The following is a 22,326-nucleotide window of genomic DNA, read 5'->3' on the forward strand; positions in this document are numbered from 1 at the left end:
GCAATGGGCGTCTTCTGTGAGGCACCATAGATAATCTAATGTACTGTAGATAGTGAATCAAATATGCAAAATTTTATGGGTGACAGTGTTAACATAGCTCGTCAGTTTGGCAGCTGAGAACAGGCCATGGGCTGTTGCAGGTGCTCCACTGACAACGTTTAGCCCTGGATATCTTAACATACACTGTCAGAAGTACAAGGTAACAGTTGTTATTTCATAGCTGTTTCTGGCCTTTTCATAAACTGGAGCTGTTTATAAATCCTTCTGTGTGTATACATTGTGGTCTGATAGAAACAAAAAACGATCATCCCACTGTGAATAGGCTATATTTTTGACACTCCCCTGCTCCATCTGTGTTGGTCTCTTAATTCTGCTTCTGAACAACACAGAGGAGGTGAGGCAGAGAAGTGGAGACAGGGAGTTACAAAATAAGGAGGAAGCGAACTGTCACTGAGACATGTCTGACAGGAGAGAAAGGCACAGGGAGGTGGTGAGTAGCAGGGTGGAAGACTGTTTGGGTTTATGGGGAGATACAGGACATAAAAGAAATAAATGTGCAGTCACTGAGTAGTTGCTCCTAGAATGGTTCTGAAATGTATTTTTAATGTGGCCACAGGATGATGAATACCATCATGAAATTGTATATCATGACCAGTTAAAATTGAGAATGAAAGGAAAGATAAAAGTAAGGGCAGATGAAGGAAGTATAGGAATGAAGTTCAAGTGCGTAGGAGATAACAGTGTTTAGAGGTTTAGTTTTTAATTAAACTTAAACCATTGCATTTAGGTAAGTATATCATAAACCATTGTGCCATGTCATTTAGGAAACAGACGCCAACATACAAAAGGCATGAATACAAAGCAAGAGTACAGTGTGTCTTTTCATGATAGATAATTATGCAGTCATAGCAGAATCACATCATTGTTCCTCTAAAATGCACCACACAATTTAGCTGCTCAGATAAAAAGTATGGTGTTGTAAAGAAAACAAATTGGTGTATGTTTATGAATGTCTGTCTTTGTGAGGTTTTCAGACTTTCAGCTTTAGGACAGACATTTTTGGAAATTGCAATTGGGGATTGGTTTTATGATTAGGTTTAGGTTAAAGCTCCAATATGCAGCTTTTGGGAATCAAGCTAACTGTGGCATGAGACTCAACATCAATCCACTCTGCTCCACCCCTCTCCTCCATCTCTCTCTGCTCGGCTACGCACCGCCCAGCTCTTCAGGCATTAGTTGTTATGAAATTACAATAAATACAAATGGTATAAAACTCAGCAATCAAAAGGAAACAATGGCAAATTAGCACCCATTTGAAAATTGTTATTGTCCCTACTCTTTGCAGTAGGCAGTATTCTTTCCTTCACTGTGTCTGCTGTCTCTTTGGTTATGGATTGCACTTTGTCAAACAGCATCTTCACAAATATAAAAGTGCAAAGGTGTGTGTGTATTTCATTATTCATGTTGTGGGGATGCAAAGTCGTCTCCATAACATTGTGGTGGGTGGTTTCCACTCCCACTGGGGTACAAAAAGCTGGCCCCTACAAAGATAAGGATTTACTTTATGTTTATGGTTAAAGATATTTTTTGTGTAGACTTATGCCTGTTTTTGTTTTGGAGTTATTTTTGTTTATTGCACAGAAATTAGTTGGAAGGTGACAGAAAATGAGGGAGAGGGAGATGCAACAAAGGTCAAAGTGTGGGTGTCTTAATCCCAGCAGCACAGGAACACTCCAAATTGCTTTTGGAAAATTAATGGCTGAATATGAAGAGTCTCCAAATGACCTTTTTTACTGGGACTACAACCAATGATTAGTTTTGCTCTTGATTGATTCTGCTGGTTATTTTCCTAAACTGATCAATCAATCTTTGAAAAGCTTAAAAATGCCTATTATAATATTCTAGATCCCAAGGTGACTGCATCAGATGCCTTTTGTCCAACCAGTGGTAGAACTAAATAATATGTAAGTTTATCAGTGGTGGAAAAGTACTCAGATTGTTTACTTTAGTAAAAGTAGCAATACCACAGTGTAAAAATACTCTGTTACAAGTAAAAGCCCTGCATTCACATTGCTACTTAAGTAAAAGTAAAAAAGTAAAATCATTCATTATGCAGAATGGCACAGTTCACATTAATGTATCTCATATTATTGGACTATAATTATTGATGTATTATTGTGTAAAGTCTGATGATTCTTCTGTATTTTAATTAACCTCAGTTTGAAAAGTAACTAGTAACTAAAGTTATCAAATAAATGTACAAAGTACAATATGTTTATGTAAAATGTAGTGAAGTTGAAGTAGATGTACTTAGTTACTTTCCACCTCTGATTTTTATTATAATAAAAGACCAAGGTCAGAACAGAGGACTACAATTTTTGGCAATTCTGCTTGAAAAATATCTTTAATAAAATGACTGCTAGAACCTGAATGACCAACAGATGCAGCTCTACTTTTCAGTTGTTTTGTAATTGTAATGTTCATACTTACATTTAAATATTTGATGCGCTGTTAACGCACACAGTGCCCTTGCCATGCGTCTTCTGTCTGTAAGTAACTGCAGGCTGCAGGGTTCGTTGAAATCAGACCATTTTACTGACGCCTACAGCAACATGACCAAAAGCAGACACACACAGTAATCAAGAATAGAGTAAGCTTTCACACTTCCACGTCCTGCACCCTCTTTACGTCTCCCTTTGCACCTTTAACACACACCCTGCACTTTCTTTAATTCTCATACTCACTTCCACCATCCTTCTCTTCTACCAGTAAGCCCTCCGGGTCATGGGAATTATGTCACTGCTACTTTCCAGAGAGGGGGACAGACAGAAAAAGAAAGAGAGAGAAAGACAAAGACAAAGAACAGCCAGCAGAAGTAAAATTTACAGTGTGTCCTGTAAAAGGTGATTTATTTTTCATTTGCCACCTTCGTAGTTGTGTGTGATGTGAAGTGAATAGGAGAAAATAAGAAAGGAAAGGACAAGAATGAGAGACCTTGAGAGAGAGAAAGAGAGGAAACAAAGAAAGAAAGCTACAGGGGATAAATAAAAATAAATAAAAAGCATGTGTCCTATAAAAGGTGTTCTATATTTCATTGGCCATCTCCAGTAGCTGTGTGTGGTGTGTTGAGACCCACAGGGGACCGAGTAGCCACTCTAAATGTGTGTAACCCACATAAAGAAATTGTTTCTGGGAGATCGGGCCCCGTAAATTCATTCCTAGCCGCCAGCTCTGTTCTTATCCCTCCTCCCAGAGGTGAGCTATAACATCACATCAACACATATATTTTTTAGATTCCTTCTCTCTCGCTCGCTCTCTCTGCATACACACACACACACTTGTACTTCTGTTTTTGTGAGGACACTCATTGAAATAATGCATTCCCTAGCCCCTTGCCCTACCCTTAGCCATTTGAACCAAGTCCTAACCATAACCCTTCTCCTAACCTAACTCTAATTCTAACCTGAACCATAAAACCAAGTCTTACCCCTCAAAAAGGTGCTTCAGCAAGTGAGGACTGGCCAAAATATCTTCACTTTCCAAAAATGTCCTCACACTGTAGCAAAAAAACTAACTTTTTTGGTCTTCACTATGTAGCAGGTACAAGAACGCACACAGACACACAAACACACACGCACACTTTTTGGGGTCGGGGAAAAATACATATTCACACAAACACAAACACACACATGTTGGTTGCTTTGCTCCCAAATGGCTTGTGTGGAACAGGAAGGGTGACAGCTACAGCAACATCAGTACCTGCTGTGGAACAGAACGGCTTTAGAGAGAAACAGCAGCAGACACTGCACACACAGCTCCGGGATTAACTTAGCCTGAACAAACTCCATTACTGCTTCTATTACCCAAGTATACAGAGTCTGGGAAAAAGCACTTTGCAGAACCACTGTTTACCCAGCACCTCTGTGCCCCACACACTGTTTCCCTTGACTACAGAGCAAGGAAGGGGTGAAGACAGATGGAAAGAAGACAGAGTTGCATGAGGGGAAACATGAAGCTTATCTGTCAGTGACTATCTTTGTCTCAGTCAGAGCTCTGTGTAGTGCAGAAAGAAATAGATGGTTAAATTAGTAGGAAAATGAGAGAAAATGAATCATTAATAAATTAGTTATCAGAACCAGAATCGTCTTAATTGGCAAGTATGGTGAACATACAGGAATTTGACTCCAATACAAAGATTCTCTATGTGTAAGGCAACAGGAATAATAAGAATAAAAATAAAAAGCAGAGAAATAAAAATGAGAATAAACAGCATGCACATTGAAATAGGAAATCATGTGGTTACTTGAAAATCAAGGCCAGTAGTTTTGATGGATAAGTGATTTAGATCAGTCACATGCAAATAATGCAAAGAATACTCTGAAATTAATCATTTGACCATTTGCAAGACATAATAAGCACCTTTAAGCCATTTCAACACTAATAGATTAATTAGTTTATCTAAAACATAATTGGTTACTGCCATGTTATATTAATCTTTATATGTCTGGGATTTGTTTTTACCTTTGGCCAGACATCTTGTTGAACTCTGTTATAGTAATTTCAGCAATTTTGATGACAGCTTAAGTACTTTATCAAGGAAAAATTCTAAAAATTCCAGAATTTGCTGCTTTTATATATCAATCTAGCCTGTGTGTCTTTGTGTTTTGGACCATTTGCTGCCCAAAACAAACAATGTTAGGGCTCTACAATCTAAATGATTAGCAGCTTCGTCTAAAAATAAAGAGGGAGGCTGCAGTTGGTAAAATAATCAAAGTTAATTTGAATGTGTTTCAGATGTTTTTAGACTGTTTCTCAGACAAAGTGAGCTATTTTTGAACTCTATAATTTCTCATTATATTTGATATTTTGTATACTAAATGACAAATACATTTACTGAAAATGATAAGCAATAGGTAACAGATAATAATAATTGTTTGTTGTGGAGACAGACAGAGATGAGAGAGATGACAGGGGAATACTGTGTGGCAGTGCTCTCCATCTTTGACTAATGAGGGCATGTGATAGGGCAATGGTGAGTGATGCTCTGTGTGTGTGTGTGTGTGTGTGAGTGTGTACATGAGTGTTTTCCAAGGCTATATGCGATTACAGGGCTAGCAATACAATGCTGAAGGGCTTGTGCAAAACAGCATAAGTGGATGTGCAGAAGGTTAATAAGGGAGAGAGTGAGCAAGAGAATGAGCCAGTGTGAGATTCTGTGTGAAAATGAGGCATAAGAGCATGTGTATTCTAAGTGTTTATGTCTGTGCTGAGTGATTATCTGCCATGTATTTGAGATGAAAGCCATCCATCATCCTCATCAATGACTCTGGAGTCCTGCCGTTATATGTTTCCCTTCACTGAAACTGTTAATGGGAGTTGTTCTTGACCAAACTCAAACTCAAATTTCATGTTTTCCTAAGATAAATAATCACATCACTGAGTAAAAGCATCTCAGTACATACACTGGTAAGTGAATGAAACACTGATTGTAATGCTGTGACTTCCAGTACAGATTCTGGATATACACACTATGATGAGATACCATTTATTTAGTGAATTAAAACGTACTCTAATGGTAAGAGCCTGAAACTGCACTGTACTTAGGTTGTTAAAACCTTTCTTTTACACAGACACAGGAAAGACATCACTAGCTCAAATGGTATTTGACCCTAAAGTACATCTACACACCAGCCCCACATCTCAGCACTAAAAACTGAAGGAAACTGACAGCGTACAAACTTGGAGAACGGAGCCTGGAACTTTGAAACGGCAGCACAGCCAAACATGGCAACAGAAGACATGCTGTGCTCTCCATGTTGAGAAATAGCTTCTCTCCCTCACTCGGCACACCGTGTAACCAAGTATTATTATTATTATTATTTTGGGGCGGGGGGATACGGATCCACAGCCAGAATCAAACTGTGGACATTGCAGTTATGTGTCATATACACCAGTAGCATTTGGCTACCAAGGGACATCCATGCACCAAGCATTCTGAAATAAGAGCTTTTATAAAATAGCCAGAAATGTTCTACAACACAAATGAAGGTGAACTTGCCTACATCTTGTGAAAAAGCAGATACAGAACACATGCACTATTTGTTATTGAGTCATTATCTATTTTGTTTTCATGTATAAATCATAATTATTCAATCATATGTTATTTAACATTGGCAATAATAGAACTCCATGTCACTTTCATGTTGTTAAAGCTTATTTGACTTAGATGTGAAAGAAAAAAAGGTATATTTTGATAACTGATCAATCTTCTTCAGTTTTGAAGCAGAAATGCCGCCAAAAGTTTGATGGTTCCATGTTCCAAAATGTTATAATTGATTGCATATCCTTGTCTTACAGTTACATTACAAAAACTGTTGAAATTGTTGGTCAAACTAAACAAAACATTAGGTAACATCACCTTATAGGAAATCGTAACAGCTGTATTTTTAACATTTTCCAATTTTTTGATGTTTTATAGACCAAGCACTTTAGAAAGCAGTATAAATTCATAATGCAAATAGTCTTTAGTAGCAGTGTATTCTATCACCTCTATTCACCACTAATGTACATAATAATGCAGGCTGAATGTGAATGTGCTAGCTTTTACCTCTTCCCCCACCCAGACTCTTCTTAAACATCAATACACAGTGTCACTTAGGTAAAGCCATGTTTTACACTGACTACAAATTTATTATTTGCCTTGTAAGCAGTTTGATTGGCATCAGTTTTGTGCTGCAGAATTGTGAAACCTGCAGGATCACTGAGGTACTGTATCGCTGGCATCCTTTCAGAATTGTGGTGGATGTTGCAACATCATGGCAGCTATATTTATGATGTGCAGGTCATCTATCATTGCTACTGTAGTAGCCAGTCTGCTATGAAATTTCGTAACTTATTAGGAAAGCAATTTGACTTGTTGAGTTTGAAGCAGCTATAGCTCTGTTAATGAGTCTGCAGTGACAGGCCTCTCCACCAGTGTGTGGGCTGGGAGGCGCTATCACTTTCAGCAGTGGTTATAAACAGACCAACACAGACACTGTACCTTTGGGCTGACTCATTATGGCTGATGACAAAGACGAGCTGTTAGCCAGAAGCCAGAGCTACAACACATACAGTATACACCCCCTGGCTCAGACAGCATTCTTCATTAGCAATAACTAGACAGCAATCACTGCGGTCATTAGGCCAGCATAATCAGGCTTGGCCTTGTGTGTGTGTGTGTGTGTGTGTGTGTGTCATCTTTGCTCTCCTGAGGCATATTTGTGTGAGTTTTGTCTTGGTCATTCCTTCAGTGATGTCAGGAGTAAAGAAAGGTATGGAGCAAATGACATCCCAAAGGCTAAGAGATGATAACCACAAAGAAACTGAGGAACCGAGCCATAGCTGGCAGAGTATAATGAGAGTAACATAACACTCAGTTTCTCACCCTGTCTTCTTTTTTTCTTTAAGAATTTCTGCTCTTTTTTTGTCTGTGTGTAGCTCTGGGCCTGTCCTACTGGCTGCCCGTGTTTATCTGTGTATGCTCTTTTATCTTGTAGTCTTTGATTATGTTCTTATAAGTGGAACCACTAGCTATTTCATGGCTGCCTCATTAAGTTGTCAGGCAAGCCCACAACACATGCAATTATATCTAATTATGCAATTATGAATTCAGTATGAAGCTTTATATACTACAGATTGGTATGTTTGAGCTAGAGCAGTAACAGCAGTAATTAGTGCAGTTTTGTGGGTAGTTGTGGTGTGTGTAAAGCTCATTAATAAGAGATAAAGAAGATGCCCTAACACGCTTTAATATTTTTATGTCCAAATATCAACCTTTGGCAGCTGGTGAATATTTACCTGGATTGCTTACACACTAGCAATTCTATTTGAAGTTGTTTGCCTTGGGGTTCCAGCAGAAGGCGCTCTGAAAATTTGCCATCAGTTTGTCCTGTTGCCCTGTTGGCCTATCAGTAATCTATGGTAGTGCTAACCAGATAACACTGACACATATGAGAAACAGTGTGTGGAAGTATTGTGGGCTCTGCTATCTAGCTTGGTACATTAAGCTCTGAACCTGACTCTTAGTACAGTATCAACCTGGCTAGGGAAACTGCATTTTTCTCACCAAACAAACAGCTCCTCTAGAAAACAAACTGTGGACTTGGAAAGACAATGTAAACATTTGAGTTTAACATTAATGGTGAATGAACTTTTTTTTCCTGTTTTTCATAAAACTATTCACCTATGGTGTCTAACTGGTTGTCATATTCTGCTTGATTGCTTAATGCTTCAGGGCTTACTGCTTCTGTGATAGTTACAGGATGCAAATACACAGTAGTGCATATAAGAGTGGCCGAAGCCTATGGTTTAGTCTTCCATGCCATCTTGCTTCCATTTGGATGTTTTGTTGCTATCTGAATGGACCAGAGAAGCTGGCACTGGCTGATAATGTGGGGACAGAATGGGCACTTATAGGCTGTAATACTGCAGCAAAATGTAAATAGTGTTGTTGTTCCTCTTTTGACTGTTCTACATCATTTTCTTAAATGCCTAATACCCTTCCTGAAGCAACCCTCCCATTTCCTTTGGGTTTGCAACTGCATAGAGAGTGCACTAGAGCATACAGCTCCAGTAGTGGGGTGTAGACACTACACCTGCTATTCCCAGGAGGTCCCTCGAGCTATAGATGTAAACAATAAGAACTTGATTAATGCCAGAGCTCAAATACTGCAATATATCCTCTTTGTATTGATAACACAACTATTAGAGCTAATTTGGTACTTTTTCTTAATAGAGTGGAATACAGTAGCTAAAAGTTTGTCTAATAATTAATTAGCAATACCAATGGGGACAATCTCAGCCAATCGCTGAAGAATCCCACTGTTTTTTAGGATTTAGGGTGCTGTCATATGCACCCTTTTTACACTGATTCACCTGTATTAAATGCAGATGGGGTCAGGTAGAATCTAGTGTTAAAATGATGCGTTTTGTATATTACAATGCTCATCAGGAAAGAGAATACAAAACATGTTGTCTTTGTTATTAATTTCATGCCTTATAACATCACTTGAATTAATGTCAAAATAAAGTAAATTTGAAGTGTTTAAAAGTTCCTTAATCTTACTGAATCTAAACTAAACACCATGGAGTGCTGTATGTGCATCCTCATTTGCTACTAATATCAAGATTGCATTTTCAGAAACATTCTGTACTGTACATTATGCACTTTAGCTCCTGAGTAATTTCTCACTTTGGGTTTAATCATAACTAGCACAGTCTGTCTGGTTAAGAGGGAACACCTTGTTAAGAAACTTGAGAGCAAAAGACTGTCTCTCCTTCTCCATATGCTTCAACCTTCCAACACAGACAGACCATTTCTGTGCTTTACACCAACACTTCAGTAGATGAGATTTAAAAAAAACCCACATACACACATTGTAAGAAGGGAATGAGCTGCAGTAGGTGGTGTGCTTCACTGTGCCATGTTTCTTTACAGAGACCCTAATGAGTAAAGCGAGCAAGGCTGCTAGGCTTTCAGTGCGTGTGCAAGACAGGGCTGGCAGTAATAAAACCAGTATCTGGCACCCCTTCCAGGGATCGCATCCTTGAAATGGGTTCTCTTCATAATCCTCTCCTAATATGACTAATATTATGACACTGCCATTAGCCACAGCACAAACATGTATGCATAGAACATATGCCATTTTGGTAGGTTTTAAGTATTAATCAACAACATATGTTGTAATGCTCTGCTTCATAATGATATAACACAACAGCCATCTAGCTTTTACATTTGCTATTTTTCATCCTAAACATCTAATGCTGGTTTGGTCATTTTTGGAGAAAACCCATCTGTTGGATGAATAACAATGTCCTTGACATTTCTGCCAGTAGCCACAGTTGTTTTTTACAGAGACTTGTTGCTTAGCTGGATTTAGTGATAGCCCCCAAGGCAGAGGAGACAACGATATCTCTCAGTGCCTACAGAAAACAGGACTTAATCAACAAATGGGGTGATGAAAAAGTAACAGTGACTGCAAAAAAGATGATATCTGCTAAAGGAAATGGAGTGTCAGCAGTGCAGCGTTCACTTAGCACTAAGGCGAATGTTACATATAAATAACCACTGTAAATTAGAATTGTAGCTGTGTAAGTGTTTATGCTTTTGTACAGTTAAAGAAAAAATCCTCACATGTCTGTCTTGCTGGGAGATAACATCATTTTTTCAGTTCAAGTCAGGATAAGACTCGGGCTGTGCGGGAGAGATAGAGAGAGGCCAGAATGCAGAACAAGAATTCTAATTTTAAAGCCATGAATTACCAAAAGACTGCTTTCAATTTGATTGAATGCAACTTTATTAGCATTCTGCCTGCCTTTATGTGATGAGGATGAACCAGCCTTGTGTCCTCTCTAGGGCTGCAGCTGTGGCAGAAAAGGGCACAAAGAGGAGCTTAATTTGTGATGCTGACGGCTTTAGGGCTTTTGGTCACAAGGAACTACATTGTCAGTTATTTTTGTCAATATGTTTTCTTCATGTTTTCTCCTCTTGGTTCACATAGAAATCCTTATGACTGTGCATCTCTGTTATAGTGTGGAAAAATTTGGTAGCAGCACAGTTAAGCTGTTACTTCATATGTTCCTTTTTTGTGAAAGGCAGTGGTGGAAGAATAACTGAAAACTTCACCTTAGTTAAAGTACCAAAACAATTGTGCAATAGTGGTAATAGTCCTGCATTCAAAATCCTACAGAAGTAAAAGTAAAGTAGTATTATTAGAAAAATATACTTATTGACTGTATGTATCAAAAGTAACAGTACTCTGCAGTAAAATGGTGTGACTGTGATTGACATATTATTATATATGACTTGTATTAGATTGTTAATACTGATGCATCCATGTGTAATTTGGTCATAGTGGCACTTTGAACTAGCTTGTATCCATATAGATAGTTTAGCCGAGTAACTCCCAATTTAAGGGTCGGGTCCCTCCAAAGTGGTTTTTAGACTATTCCCTAATCTTGGCATTTTTGTAAATGAATGAATAATTTCCCCTATTTGACCCTCAAACAGTTATTAAGTACCTCAAACATTTACTCAATTACAGTTACACATAGACAACTAACATAAGTAACAAAGTGTTGAGAGCAAGAAAATTAAGCATTTATTAGTTAAATCTTTTCGACATGAACATGTTATATTTTTTAAACATGTTATTAATGTTTAATATTTTTTATTTGGTAGTAAAAGAGGTGATAGTTTCTTTAACGACAACTCATCAGATAGGATTTCATTATTCATATTGTATGCTGGAGGCATTAGTGTCAGACTGATCTTAGGGTATTCTTAAGTTTGCTTAAAGGTGGGAATGCTCTAAAGAGTCTGCATACCCTTAACTGCATTAATGAGACAACTAAAGACCCTTAGTCCCCTATGAATGAGTCACTTTTGGCTTTTTCCCGTTAGGGGTTGCCGCAGCGAATTGTCACACTGATGATTCTCACGTTGACATTTGGCATGTGTTTTACGCCGGATGCTCTTCCTGACACAACCCTGACTCGAACCGGGGCTGCAGTGGCGAGAGCGTTGAATCCTAGCTGCTAGGGGGAGGCGATAGTGGTGCAGTGGGTAGAGCAGTCGTCTCCCAGCCAGAAGGTTGAAGGTTTGAATCTCGGTGCCGGCAGTCCACGTGTTGAAGTGTCCTTGGGCAAGACACTAAACCCCCACCCTCGTTGCCCCCGATGGTTAGAGCCATTGGTTGAGGTAGCGCCGCAGATGGCTGCCATTGGTTCTGTACCGGAAACAAATTCCTCGTGTGTAACATACTTGGCCAATAAAGGTGATTATCCTTATCCTAGTCTATCACGGTGCTGCTAAGACCCTTAGCCCCCTATTTAATAGTTATTGTTCTGTAACATCAGACTGGCCTTTACTGGGGAGCTGTCTGTGGTGCTGACCAGCCCAGTAGCAGCCACTGAAGGAGCTGTCTGTGGTGCTGATCAGGTCAGCAGCAGTTAGTGAAGGAGCTGTCTGTGGTGCTGATCAGGTCAGCAGCAGTTAGTGAAGGAGCTGTCTGTGGTGCTGATCAGGTCAGCAGCAGTTAGTGAAGGAGCTGTCTGTGGTGCTGATCAGGTCAGCAGCAGTTAGTGAAGGAGCTGTCTGTGGTGCTGATCAGGTCAGCAGCAGTTAGTGAAGGAGCTGTCTGTGGTGCTGATCAGGTCAGCAGCAGTTAGTGAAGGAGCTGTCTGTGGTGCTGATCAGGTCAGCAGCAGTTAGTGAAGGAGCTGTCTGTGGTGCTGATCAGGTCAGCAGCAGTTAGTGAAGGAGCTGTCTGTGGTGCTGATCAGGTCAGCAGCAGTTAGTGAAGGAGCTGTCTGTGGTGCTGATCAGGTCAGCAGCAGTTAGTGAAGGAGCTGTCTGTGGTGCTGATCAGGTCAGCAGCAGTTAGTGAAGGAGCTGTCTGTGGTGCTGATCAGGTCAGCAGCAGTTAGTGAAGGAGCTGTCTGTGGTGCTGATCAGGTCAGCAGCAGTTAGTGAAGGAGCTGTCTGTGGTGCTGATCAGGTCAGCAGCAGTTAGTGAAGGAGCTGTCTGTGGTGCTGATCAGGTCAGCAGCAGTTAGTGAAGGAGCTGTCTGTGGTGCTGATCAGGTCAGCAGCAGTTAGTGAAGGAGCTGTCTGTGGTGCTGATCAGGTCAGCAGCAGTTAGTGAAGGAGCTGTCTGTGGTGCTGATCAGGTCAGCAGCAGTTAGTGAAGGAGCTGTCTGTGGTGCTGATCAGGTCAGCAGCAGTTAGTGAAGGAGCTGTCTGTGGTGCTGATCAGGTCAGCAGCAGTTAGTGAAGGAGCTGTCTGTGGTGCTGATCAGGTCAGCAGCAGTTAGTGAAGGAGCTGTCTGCGGTGCTGCAGCACACTGTTTGTGTAGATTCATGACTATGGTTACATTCACATTACAGGCTGTAATGCTCAGTTCCAGTCTGAGGTCCTAGCTGTTACACATGTACAGCCACACCCATACAAGGATAGCAACAATGGTGTCATTTGTATGATGGTCAAATGGCATAATCCCCACAAAAATTCCTTCATTACAGCACATTCCTTCCAGTTTGGCTTGAACAGAAGCTTCTGCATAAATGTTCAACAAATGTGAAAGTCTCTTCACCTGCCTGGTCACTGTTGTTACCTTCCTCCATGTTTACTTTTACTGGTCTGTGAGGGGCCCACACTAAATGATGAGTACAAGCAATATGTGCATGCACATAAAGACACCCCCACCACACCCCCCCATGCGACAACTGTCGCATGGTATGATAGATTTGAATCAGATGGAGGACCACATCAGGAGGTGGCTCAGATACCATTTAAATTAAACTTCTTTTTTCTCTTTTTTTGATTTGTTTATACATCTATGAAAAGATTAGATCTGAGTCACTTGGAGGAAAAATATGGATTGCAGTCACTTCAGCAGGTAATGTGAATGTAATTTTAAACCGCACAAAGAAAGATATGCATGCACATTTGTTCGGTCAGAATTAAAAAGTCACTGATATCTGGTTTTGTTTTATAAATCTTGATTATTGTGGAATTAGAGATGTGAGAATTTACACTCCATTTGGTCATAACTGTATATAGAAATGCTCTGAAACATCAATTTGCACACAAATGCTTGTGCCTGGGTCACCACTTATTAGACCAAGAGTAAGAAAGAAATGCAGTTTTACTTTGCTGAGGTTCTCCAACAGCACCAGACCCATACACACAGCTGTGGCTATTTATAGTGCTTGTACTACTAATTTATCACATAATATATAATATAACATCTATTGAATTATTGAAATTTAGGTTTAAGTTTGATTGACAATTTATAGAATTCTGTGTAGGCTACTGAAATAGTAACACAATCAGTGCAGTTGGTAAGCATCCTAAACAAATAACATTGTATTACAAGATTGCATCTTCAACCTGAACTATGTGTGAGGTGCCCACACTGTCACCACACATTCCTCTCTTATAAATACATGTCAGTATCTCAGAAATGCACATGAATGATTATGGTATGTACGCATAATTTATACATCTGGTCCCTGGAGACAAAGATGTTAACAGTGGTCACGGTAATACACTTGGTATGCATGACATAAATCCATCAGATCAAAATAACTGTGCCACTCCCTGATGTGTGGCCACCCACATGATAGTGACAGTGCTGCCCTCTGGTTGCCTAAAAGCACAGGTGAAGTGAGGTTCAGCCGCTTTAAGGACACATTTGTTCACAGTTGAGACTTTCTGGCACAGAAAGACAGTGATCTGAAGACTCTCTTTGACATAGCATGGTCCCCCTCAGCCTCAGAAGTGTTAGGAAAAGAGGAGATAATGCAAAGAGGCCTGGTGTAGAGAAACTCTATCTGACGAGGAGCTTTTTGGGGAGAGGGGAGGGCAACGGGTCATTGCAAAGGAAAAACAGTGGTTGAAAAAACAAACACATTTTTCAGAATGAGCACACAGAGGATAATCAAAGAATAGTGTGGTCTGTCTTTGAGTTTCATGCAGTGTAAATCACTTACAGGGAAGCCCAGAACATACCTTTGCCATCCCAAATCAATTTCAATTTTAAAGCATCCTGTTTAAGGCTTAAATGTCCCTTTCTCCAGCTTGCTCTTGCTCTCTGAATGGGTGCATGCTTGCTAGTGCAGGTGAGTGAATATATGTACAGTGAGGTGAATATATGTATGTAATATATGTGTGAAATTGTGTCTTGCACCGCACTGACAGATGATAACCCTGACTGGACAGAGCTGTGCTAATGCACTTGTCACCCCTCTCTCTTTTTCTTTTCTCCCTAATTAACCACAACTGCTTCGATTTTAGGAGACTGAAATGGCAGTTGAGGATAGGGTTGATATGAGGATCCTGTGTGTACGTATGTGTGTGGGTGTGTGCTTGTGTGTAAGTGCAGGGTAAGCCTAGGGGTAAGCTTTTAGAGATCTGAGCAGAAGGGTGTGAGTGAGAAGGAGAGGACAGATTTGAACAGTTATCTCTCCCTGCAGACCTCCTGTCCTGCCTGCCCACAGTCTCACACACACGTACACTATTCCCATTTGTAATCATGTTTAGCATGGCTCTCTCTCTCTCACACACACACACACACAGTCCATTCTGAACTGAGTATCACATCCAGCAATAACAGAATGCCTTTGTGGACTGGTTCTTGTTGATTTGTGTTTGTTGTGCAGCAACAGCAAAATCTCCCCACTGTACCTCTTATTGCTCACCAGAAACAAGCCCTGAGCTGCAAGCAGACAGAACATTGCATGGGATTGTGGGGTTGATGCTATTTTTACAGCCAGTGTGATGAGGGATGTGCTGAAAGAAAGCTTGGCTCTCCTCCTTCTCACATACTTTAATTAGAAGGCTTGTTCTTTTTTACTGTCTCACCTGTGTCTTTGTTATAGGAATGAATACATGTCAGGGAAATACAGGTCAATGGATAAATACATAGATAAACTGACAGCATATAGTTTGCATTTGCTTTTTCTCTTGGTAGGGCAGATATGCAAAGAAAAGATGATTCAAGGCAGTTGTGTGTCTATGGGTGTATATGTGTGCATGGCTCCACAGCATAGCAGTCAGAATGGAAATCAATGCACAGAATATAGTGGCAATTAGTACTGCAGCCTGCAAGTGAACCTAGTGGAACAAACTAACCAATACATGAATAAATAAGCACAGTGAAATGGAGATGTGCAGGTATGTGTGTGCAGACTGGTTCGTAGATCTTTGACAGGCCATTGCTGTGCCAGCCAATTAGCAAAGTGCGTAAAATGAACTCATTAAAGAAACACAACATTGAACACACTCACACACACACGCACACAGTCTCAATATCAAGCCTCACTCTCTCCTATTTCAAGCATTCAATCCATAGGAAGTGAAACCCTTTTATTCTTTTCACATCACAGGTCTACTACAAAGTGTCTGGTATTGTCTGTCTGTTAGTGGTTTCTATTGTGTCTGTGTGTGTGTGCTCTTTTTGTATCTGCGTGTGTGTTGTCTGTTTGGATATGCTGTAAAAGATTGATTTAGAGTTAGCTGCTCTGAACCAACTGCCAAATGTTGCCTTACTAACCCTTTGTGTTCACAAAACAAAAGCTTTTCAAGGACCTACAAACCATTCCTTTCTATTTTTCTGTCTGTCTCCCTCTCTCCATGATTCTCTGCCTGTTGGCTTCTTGGCTTGTCTTACACTCATCTATTTCAATCAGAGTTCTCTATAGCTCTTACTCTGCTCTTTTGTTTTTATGTGGTAGATGAGTGCAAGATAAATGTGACTCTTCATTTGCTTTGCTGTGTAATAATTTTGAGTTGTGAAGGTGCTGTTTTGTTGATATCATGAGTAAGCGCTCGGTGCCTGTCTCTTACTGTAACAATCTCTGCACAATGTGATTGTGAAAAATAAGCAGGCAGTAGACTAAGGTGAAAATATTTTCTTTTACTCTTCTTGATAAGTTGGTTCATGGAACAGCGGACTAGTACTAGTCAACCAAACGAAAGGCAAAATATTGTCAGAAAACATTATGTGTGACTGGATCAATCAGTGAGTTTTATGTTATTGCGTTGAAAGGCATGTCTGTCTCTTCTGTTTCTGCACTACACATGCTCTGTGGCTCAATTTAAAACAACTTAATGTATCTAAATACAATTTATGTACATGAATGTTAATTAAGAGGGTTTACCAAGCTTCAAAGTAAGATTTCCATTATCGACGTGAGATAGGCTACATTACATTGCTGCTTCATCAGTCTGGTAAAGTGATGGCTTTCTGCCATTCAGACATAGGGCACTTTTATGGTCCTCAGGGCTTCATTCCGACAAACCCACAATAATGAACAAAATGAGTTGTGCAGCTAGTGTCATGAAAATCTCTTTACTCTCTTCACTGTTCTACTGTTATACCACAACACCTAATTTGGAACAATGCGTCTAACAGTATAGCTGTTGAATAGTTTTGTAGTATCTTTTTTGGTGTTGCACTTTGTAGATGGTCCCTGCGCAACCATCTCACAGCTGGCTGCATATACTCTAGTTCATCAAAAGGGCTGGTTTTGATGAAAATTAGGTTGTAGCTTGTCGTCTATCTACCCTACTATGGTAAAGAGGCATTGGTTGTGCTTTAAGAATGTTTCATTTTGTCAGGATTGGCGTGTATAGATGCTAAACAGAGGTTGTGGTGAACTCAATTATAAAACCAGACGAACCGAGGTAGAGAAAAGTTTTGGCTTGACCTTATCCACATTAGCCACTCGTTACTCCAATATACGTGCTTTTATCTTCCATGCCGTCAGTCCCATGATTCACCATTTTTTGATTCCCTCCACCATCTCCACTCTACCCGGACCGTATACGTACTTGGACTTTGTTATGTTCTTTTGAGACTTTTGTGTTCTTTTTACCAGCAACCGTTATGTTTTTCCCCCTAGCACCTGGGTCTGCAAACTTGAGTCCAACCTCAGTCCTCCCTCACCCTCCTAGTGAGGGGGGCTACCATAACATCATCATCAGATTCAGACTGTGAAGAACCTTCCTTTGGTCTTCAATATTTGAATCCAGTTACCTAATTGGGTCCAGTCCTTGGACTGAATATCTTGTTTATTGTTGTGTATTGGTGAGAACTAAGATATTTTAAGAAATGATTATTTATTCTTCTAGGATACAGTAATGGTTTTATGTATGCTGGGAAGTAGAAATAAAATTAAAAATGTTTTACAGTGCATTAATATTTGCCAAATTAAAAAATTGATTACTCATTAATGAAACCAATCATTAATTGCAACCCTTATGAAATTGCTTTTCCCCTTATGCATGTTTGTGTGTCAGTGTGTCGACAGTAGATGGTCTGAGTTTGATATGATTTTTCTCAGATGTGGCAGATTTGATCATGAGTTCATGTTACTGTTTGCTTGACTGCAGGCAGTGTTACTTCCCGCGTTCTGGTTGACTAGCAGTTGACTAGCAGAAGTGTAAAGGGTTCACACGCTTGCACACACACACACACACACACACACACACACACACACACACACACACACACACACAGAGGAACTGTAAGTTTATACAGAGGAGAGATATGTGTGTGGAATATGTGTGTACAAAGGCTGACAATGTGCTGAGCGAAGGTTTTGGATGATGAGGAAATTAAGCTGCTGGGTCCACATTTTTGTCACAGATTCTGGTTGGTTATGCAATCCAGTGCAGCCAGTTACACCTCTGTGAATGAGTGGCAATACAAAATGTGATCCCCTTTATTATGCTAAAAAGCAAAACAAGCGATTATTATCTTTTTTTTGAGCCCATTTTTGCAGCTAAGCCATAAATGGTTAAACACACACATACACCCACATACATGCATGCACACACACACATAAAATATTTGTGCAGCATGCACATTGAAAACAAGGAAGTGGTAGTCAAGCCAAAAAGCTAAGTACTGATTGAACAGATGGGGGATTTACCTACAAGCTGCATGCTATATTTCTGAAGAGGAGTCTTAGAATTGTGTCATTCTGAAAAGCCTGACTGCAAACCAGTAATCAAAGACCCAGAAGCGATTCCTCCCCTGCAGCAAACATTCACATATTCAACACACTTATGCAGTATAGCCTGCAGGCCACCAATGACTCCAACTGTATTTAGCACACAGCGAGACCATATCAGGGGAATACAGTAGATGATGTGTTGAAACAGCTTTCTTTAAGAGATGGAGGTCAAAAAAGAGACTGCATGGTCTGCGCGCCCTTGTGTGCTTCATCCATCCATCCACTTCATTCTGTTGAACCCTCTGCAACATGACAGTAGAAGTTGCCAGATTGGAGGGCTGCAGGGCTTGGTGTGATTCCAGTAGAGCCAGGTGGTGGGAGATTAAACTGCTTGGTGACCAGCTACCCATCTCACGCTGGCCCTGACAGATGTGGCACCGTTGGCTGACTGACCCGTGCCATGGGTGTCATAGGTACAGGTAGCAGGTCAAAGCCTGCCCTTCTGTTCCTTCTCCTGGCAGAAGAGAATCATGAGGCCATTGCCCAATGATTACAACTTGCAATAATGCCATGCTACATCAGTCCAGCCTTTCCAGACTAAAATAAGCCTTGTTGCAGTTTTATCAAGACAGGATGACACTGGACAATTTGACAAAATCCTGGGTTGAATTCAACTGTGTGTTCAGTTTTCAATGTTTTATAAATTTGACTTCCCATTATTACTATTAGTATGATTAAGATTATGGAAAGATGGCCTAATACAGTTAAGGTTAGCCTATTATAACCTATAAGAGTAAAGAAAAATGGTTACAGAAGCTTGAGAACTAAGCTGACTCTGTGCAACATTAACAAACTCGAGCACCTCTACAGCTCACTTATTTCTGTAGTAGTCTCTCTTTGTTATGGAAGCCCGTTTCTGCCAGTACAAAAACTTTTTTTTGATCTACAAAGTCATAATTATGAGATAAAAAGTCAAAATTTTGACTTACCTAAGTCATAATTATGAGATAAAAAGTCGAAAGTATCTAAGTGCATATCTATAAGATATGCACTTAGATACTTCACAATTTGGTTCTCCTGGGCATTCAGAATACTGGGGTAGATAACTCCCTTCATTATCTTTCGTGATGTTGGTTGTAGGCCTTCATATACTGCTGCAATGCCTTTCAACTCAGACCTCAGGGATACAAGTGTACTGCTCCATTGTTCAATTACAAAGGCAGGCTCTTGAATCAGATTTTGGTGGGCAAGTTCCCTCAAGATTTGCTCAATGTTATCAGCTGTTGGAATCCTACGACAGCTGTGAATGTCCATGATTTCCAACAATTCTTCTTGGTCAACACCTTCAAAATCTGAACAGCAGGATTCAAAGATCACTCGCTCTGACGCTGACACATACTTAAAAAAACTGTCCACAAGATCACTCTCCACAGAGCCAAAAACAGCTTGCTCCAGAAGTACAGGTGACAGTTTTACAGGAAGGTACCTCTCTTTTTGCCAGCCAAATTTGATTATTCGACCTATACTTTCCCACTCTTGTTTACCAAAATCATGACGTAGATATGGCACCTTAAAGCTATTTCCCATAGTGCACTGCTCATAAAAATCATTCCAGAATTCTGACAGCACATCCCGCAGAACACCTCCATCATCCACAGCCATTTCAAGTCTTCCATCTGGGAGAATCACTTTGAAGTAAATGTCATCCTCCAAGATGCTTTGCTCACAAAAAACGGTAATAAGTTCTCTAAGAATCTGACCACGATGAAGCACAACAACTTTCTTCACTCTTTCTTTCTGGGCGATTGGTTCCTGCAGCATATCCATGGAATGAGGCAAAGGTGACTCAGCAGACAATTCCCGAGAAAGAGGAAAGGTGTCTTCAAGACTGGGGTATTCCATCCCAGAGATGCTCTCTGTGTGAAAAGTTATAATGCTGCTGTCCTCTAAAGCATCCAAATTAATGACATCTTGATATTCTGGCAAACCAGATGCAACACTGGAGTCAGTTGTAGTGCAAAGAAGAGAAACACTCTCACTGCTTTCATTTGGAAATACTGCGTTGCTTCCAACATAAATGACATCTGAAGCATTTATTTCTACAGCATCAGTTTTAGGAGTGCTAGAAGTATGAGAATGGTCAGGTGTGTCATGTGTCTTTTCACTTTCTTGTGCAGCTGTGACACTGTTCAACTCCTGATCAGTGTCACTAGCAAGAACTCTCTTCTTGGTTGTTAAATAGAAACGCAAGACTGGTAACTTAGTCTTTTCATACAGTTCACCAACGGTGATACTATCTTCTAAGGTATACTGCTGATAGTCTGTTAAATCAATATCAAAATCAGTCAGGTTTCCCTCGGCATTTTTTCCACCAGGAAAAAAAAGCTGCCCAGCCTTCTCAATCAACTGCTGTTTTTTACTACCCTTTGGCACACTCTCTTTTCTGGTTCCCCCACCTTTTTTGGTTCGTACCTGCACAAATTCCCCTTCTCGGAAGTGCATCCACCCTAACTCAATTTTTCGCTGGTTCTTCTGAGCATTCCTTAATGAGGTTTGATGCTCTCTCTCAGGCACATGCTCTCGGTCCCCTTTCTGTCTGAAGACCTTGCCTCTCAGTCGCTCAAAGAGTTTTGATTTGCGAGTGCTGGGATCTTTGTCTTTCCGCCTGCAGTATCCAAACACAGCCAGTCGATCACCATAGGACGGTAGATAATGGCTTAGCTGGTCATCTGTCATGAGACGTATAACACTGGAATCAATCTACAATAAAGAAATAATGCATTTTTAAGTTCAAGTACATTAATTGACTGTTGATGTCTTATAAAAATGAATAATCTGCAGGCAGCACACCAGATATAGCAGTCTCTTCAAAACATTGGGTTTATGATGTCTATGTGATTTACCAAAATGAAAAACCTTTTCTATACAAACTACCTTATCTTGTTCCATTCGCTGTATGTCTTCTTCGGGGACATGCCGTGACCTTAAGTAGTCAGTTAGCTCATCCATCCTGTCACAGTTCAGCCAAACTCTGCAAAAAAAAAATTGTTAAATGAAATTAAATCTAAAATGTGGCATTAAAAATTATAACAACATTTATCAGTATTACAAAATATTAAATTCAAGCATTCGGGCATCTTCACAGCCAATTTCATATTATGACAAAATTATTTACATGTATTATTAATTGTAAATAGCATAATGTAACATAACATAAGCAACATTTCTGAATTTCCAAGGCTGGACAATAACATATGACGCTCATATCAAGAGCAGATAGAAACAGACAACCTATTTACTTAGCAAAACATCAGCAAGCGAGTGCCACTACTAACATTGTCTAAAAAACACAATCTGAGCCTGTAAAACGTAGGTTACTTATCTAGTACTAGCAACATTAGCACTATAGGTAAGAAGGCGCCGTTTTGTACAGCCCATGGGAATTTCTACTTGAATTTCTGCGCCAACCAGAGCGGACGCGCATCACAATCCCCGCGAATTTCCGCTGTAATATGAACAGTAGCGGTAAAGACTTTAACATAAACTACAGTAGTTTTATTCAGAGCTGACACTACTGTAGACTTTAGTATGAGCTCCAGCTAGCTAACCTGAAGAGCAGATGGGGAACTGGCTGGCGTTTTCCACAAACTTAATATTGGAAATGAACAATAAGCTACAAGCAAAATCACCATCAGAGTCAATCATTAGTATAATACTGTAGTTATGGCCACACGTACCTGCTTGGAGTTCCTTGGAGAGTTCGTGTAAGGTTAGCAGTCTTGCAGTGAGTGAGGCACTATTGCACGTAGCAGTCAAGTACT

General features: G+C 40.1%; 2 protein-coding genes across 2 annotated transcripts in view; one reads left to right on the plus strand and one right to left on the minus strand.

Annotated features, from left to right (window-relative positions):
- Positions 1–22,326, plus strand: part of LOC109968437 (protein FAM19A2-like) — an 83,116-nt gene that overhangs the window by 1,499 nt on the left and 59,291 nt on the right. The window lies entirely within an intron of this gene.
- Positions 19,284–22,326, minus strand: LOC109968716 (uncharacterized). The gene is made up of 4 exons (XM_020615199.1): positions 22,243–22,326; positions 21,440–21,536; positions 19,566–21,265; positions 19,284–19,290 (listed from the first exon to the last, which is right to left on the minus strand). The coding sequence occupies exons 2-4, from the start codon at positions 21,512–21,514 to the stop codon at positions 19,284–19,286; spliced, it is 1,782 nt and encodes a 593-aa protein (XP_020470855.1). The 5' UTR covers positions 21,515–21,536; positions 22,243–22,326.

Source organism: Monopterus albus, unplaced genomic scaffold (assembly GCF_001952655.1).
Source record: "Monopterus albus unplaced genomic scaffold, M_albus_1.0 scaffold6.1, whole genome shotgun sequence".
NCBI classification, from domain to species: Eukaryota; Metazoa; Chordata; class Actinopteri; order Synbranchiformes; family Synbranchidae; genus Monopterus; species Monopterus albus.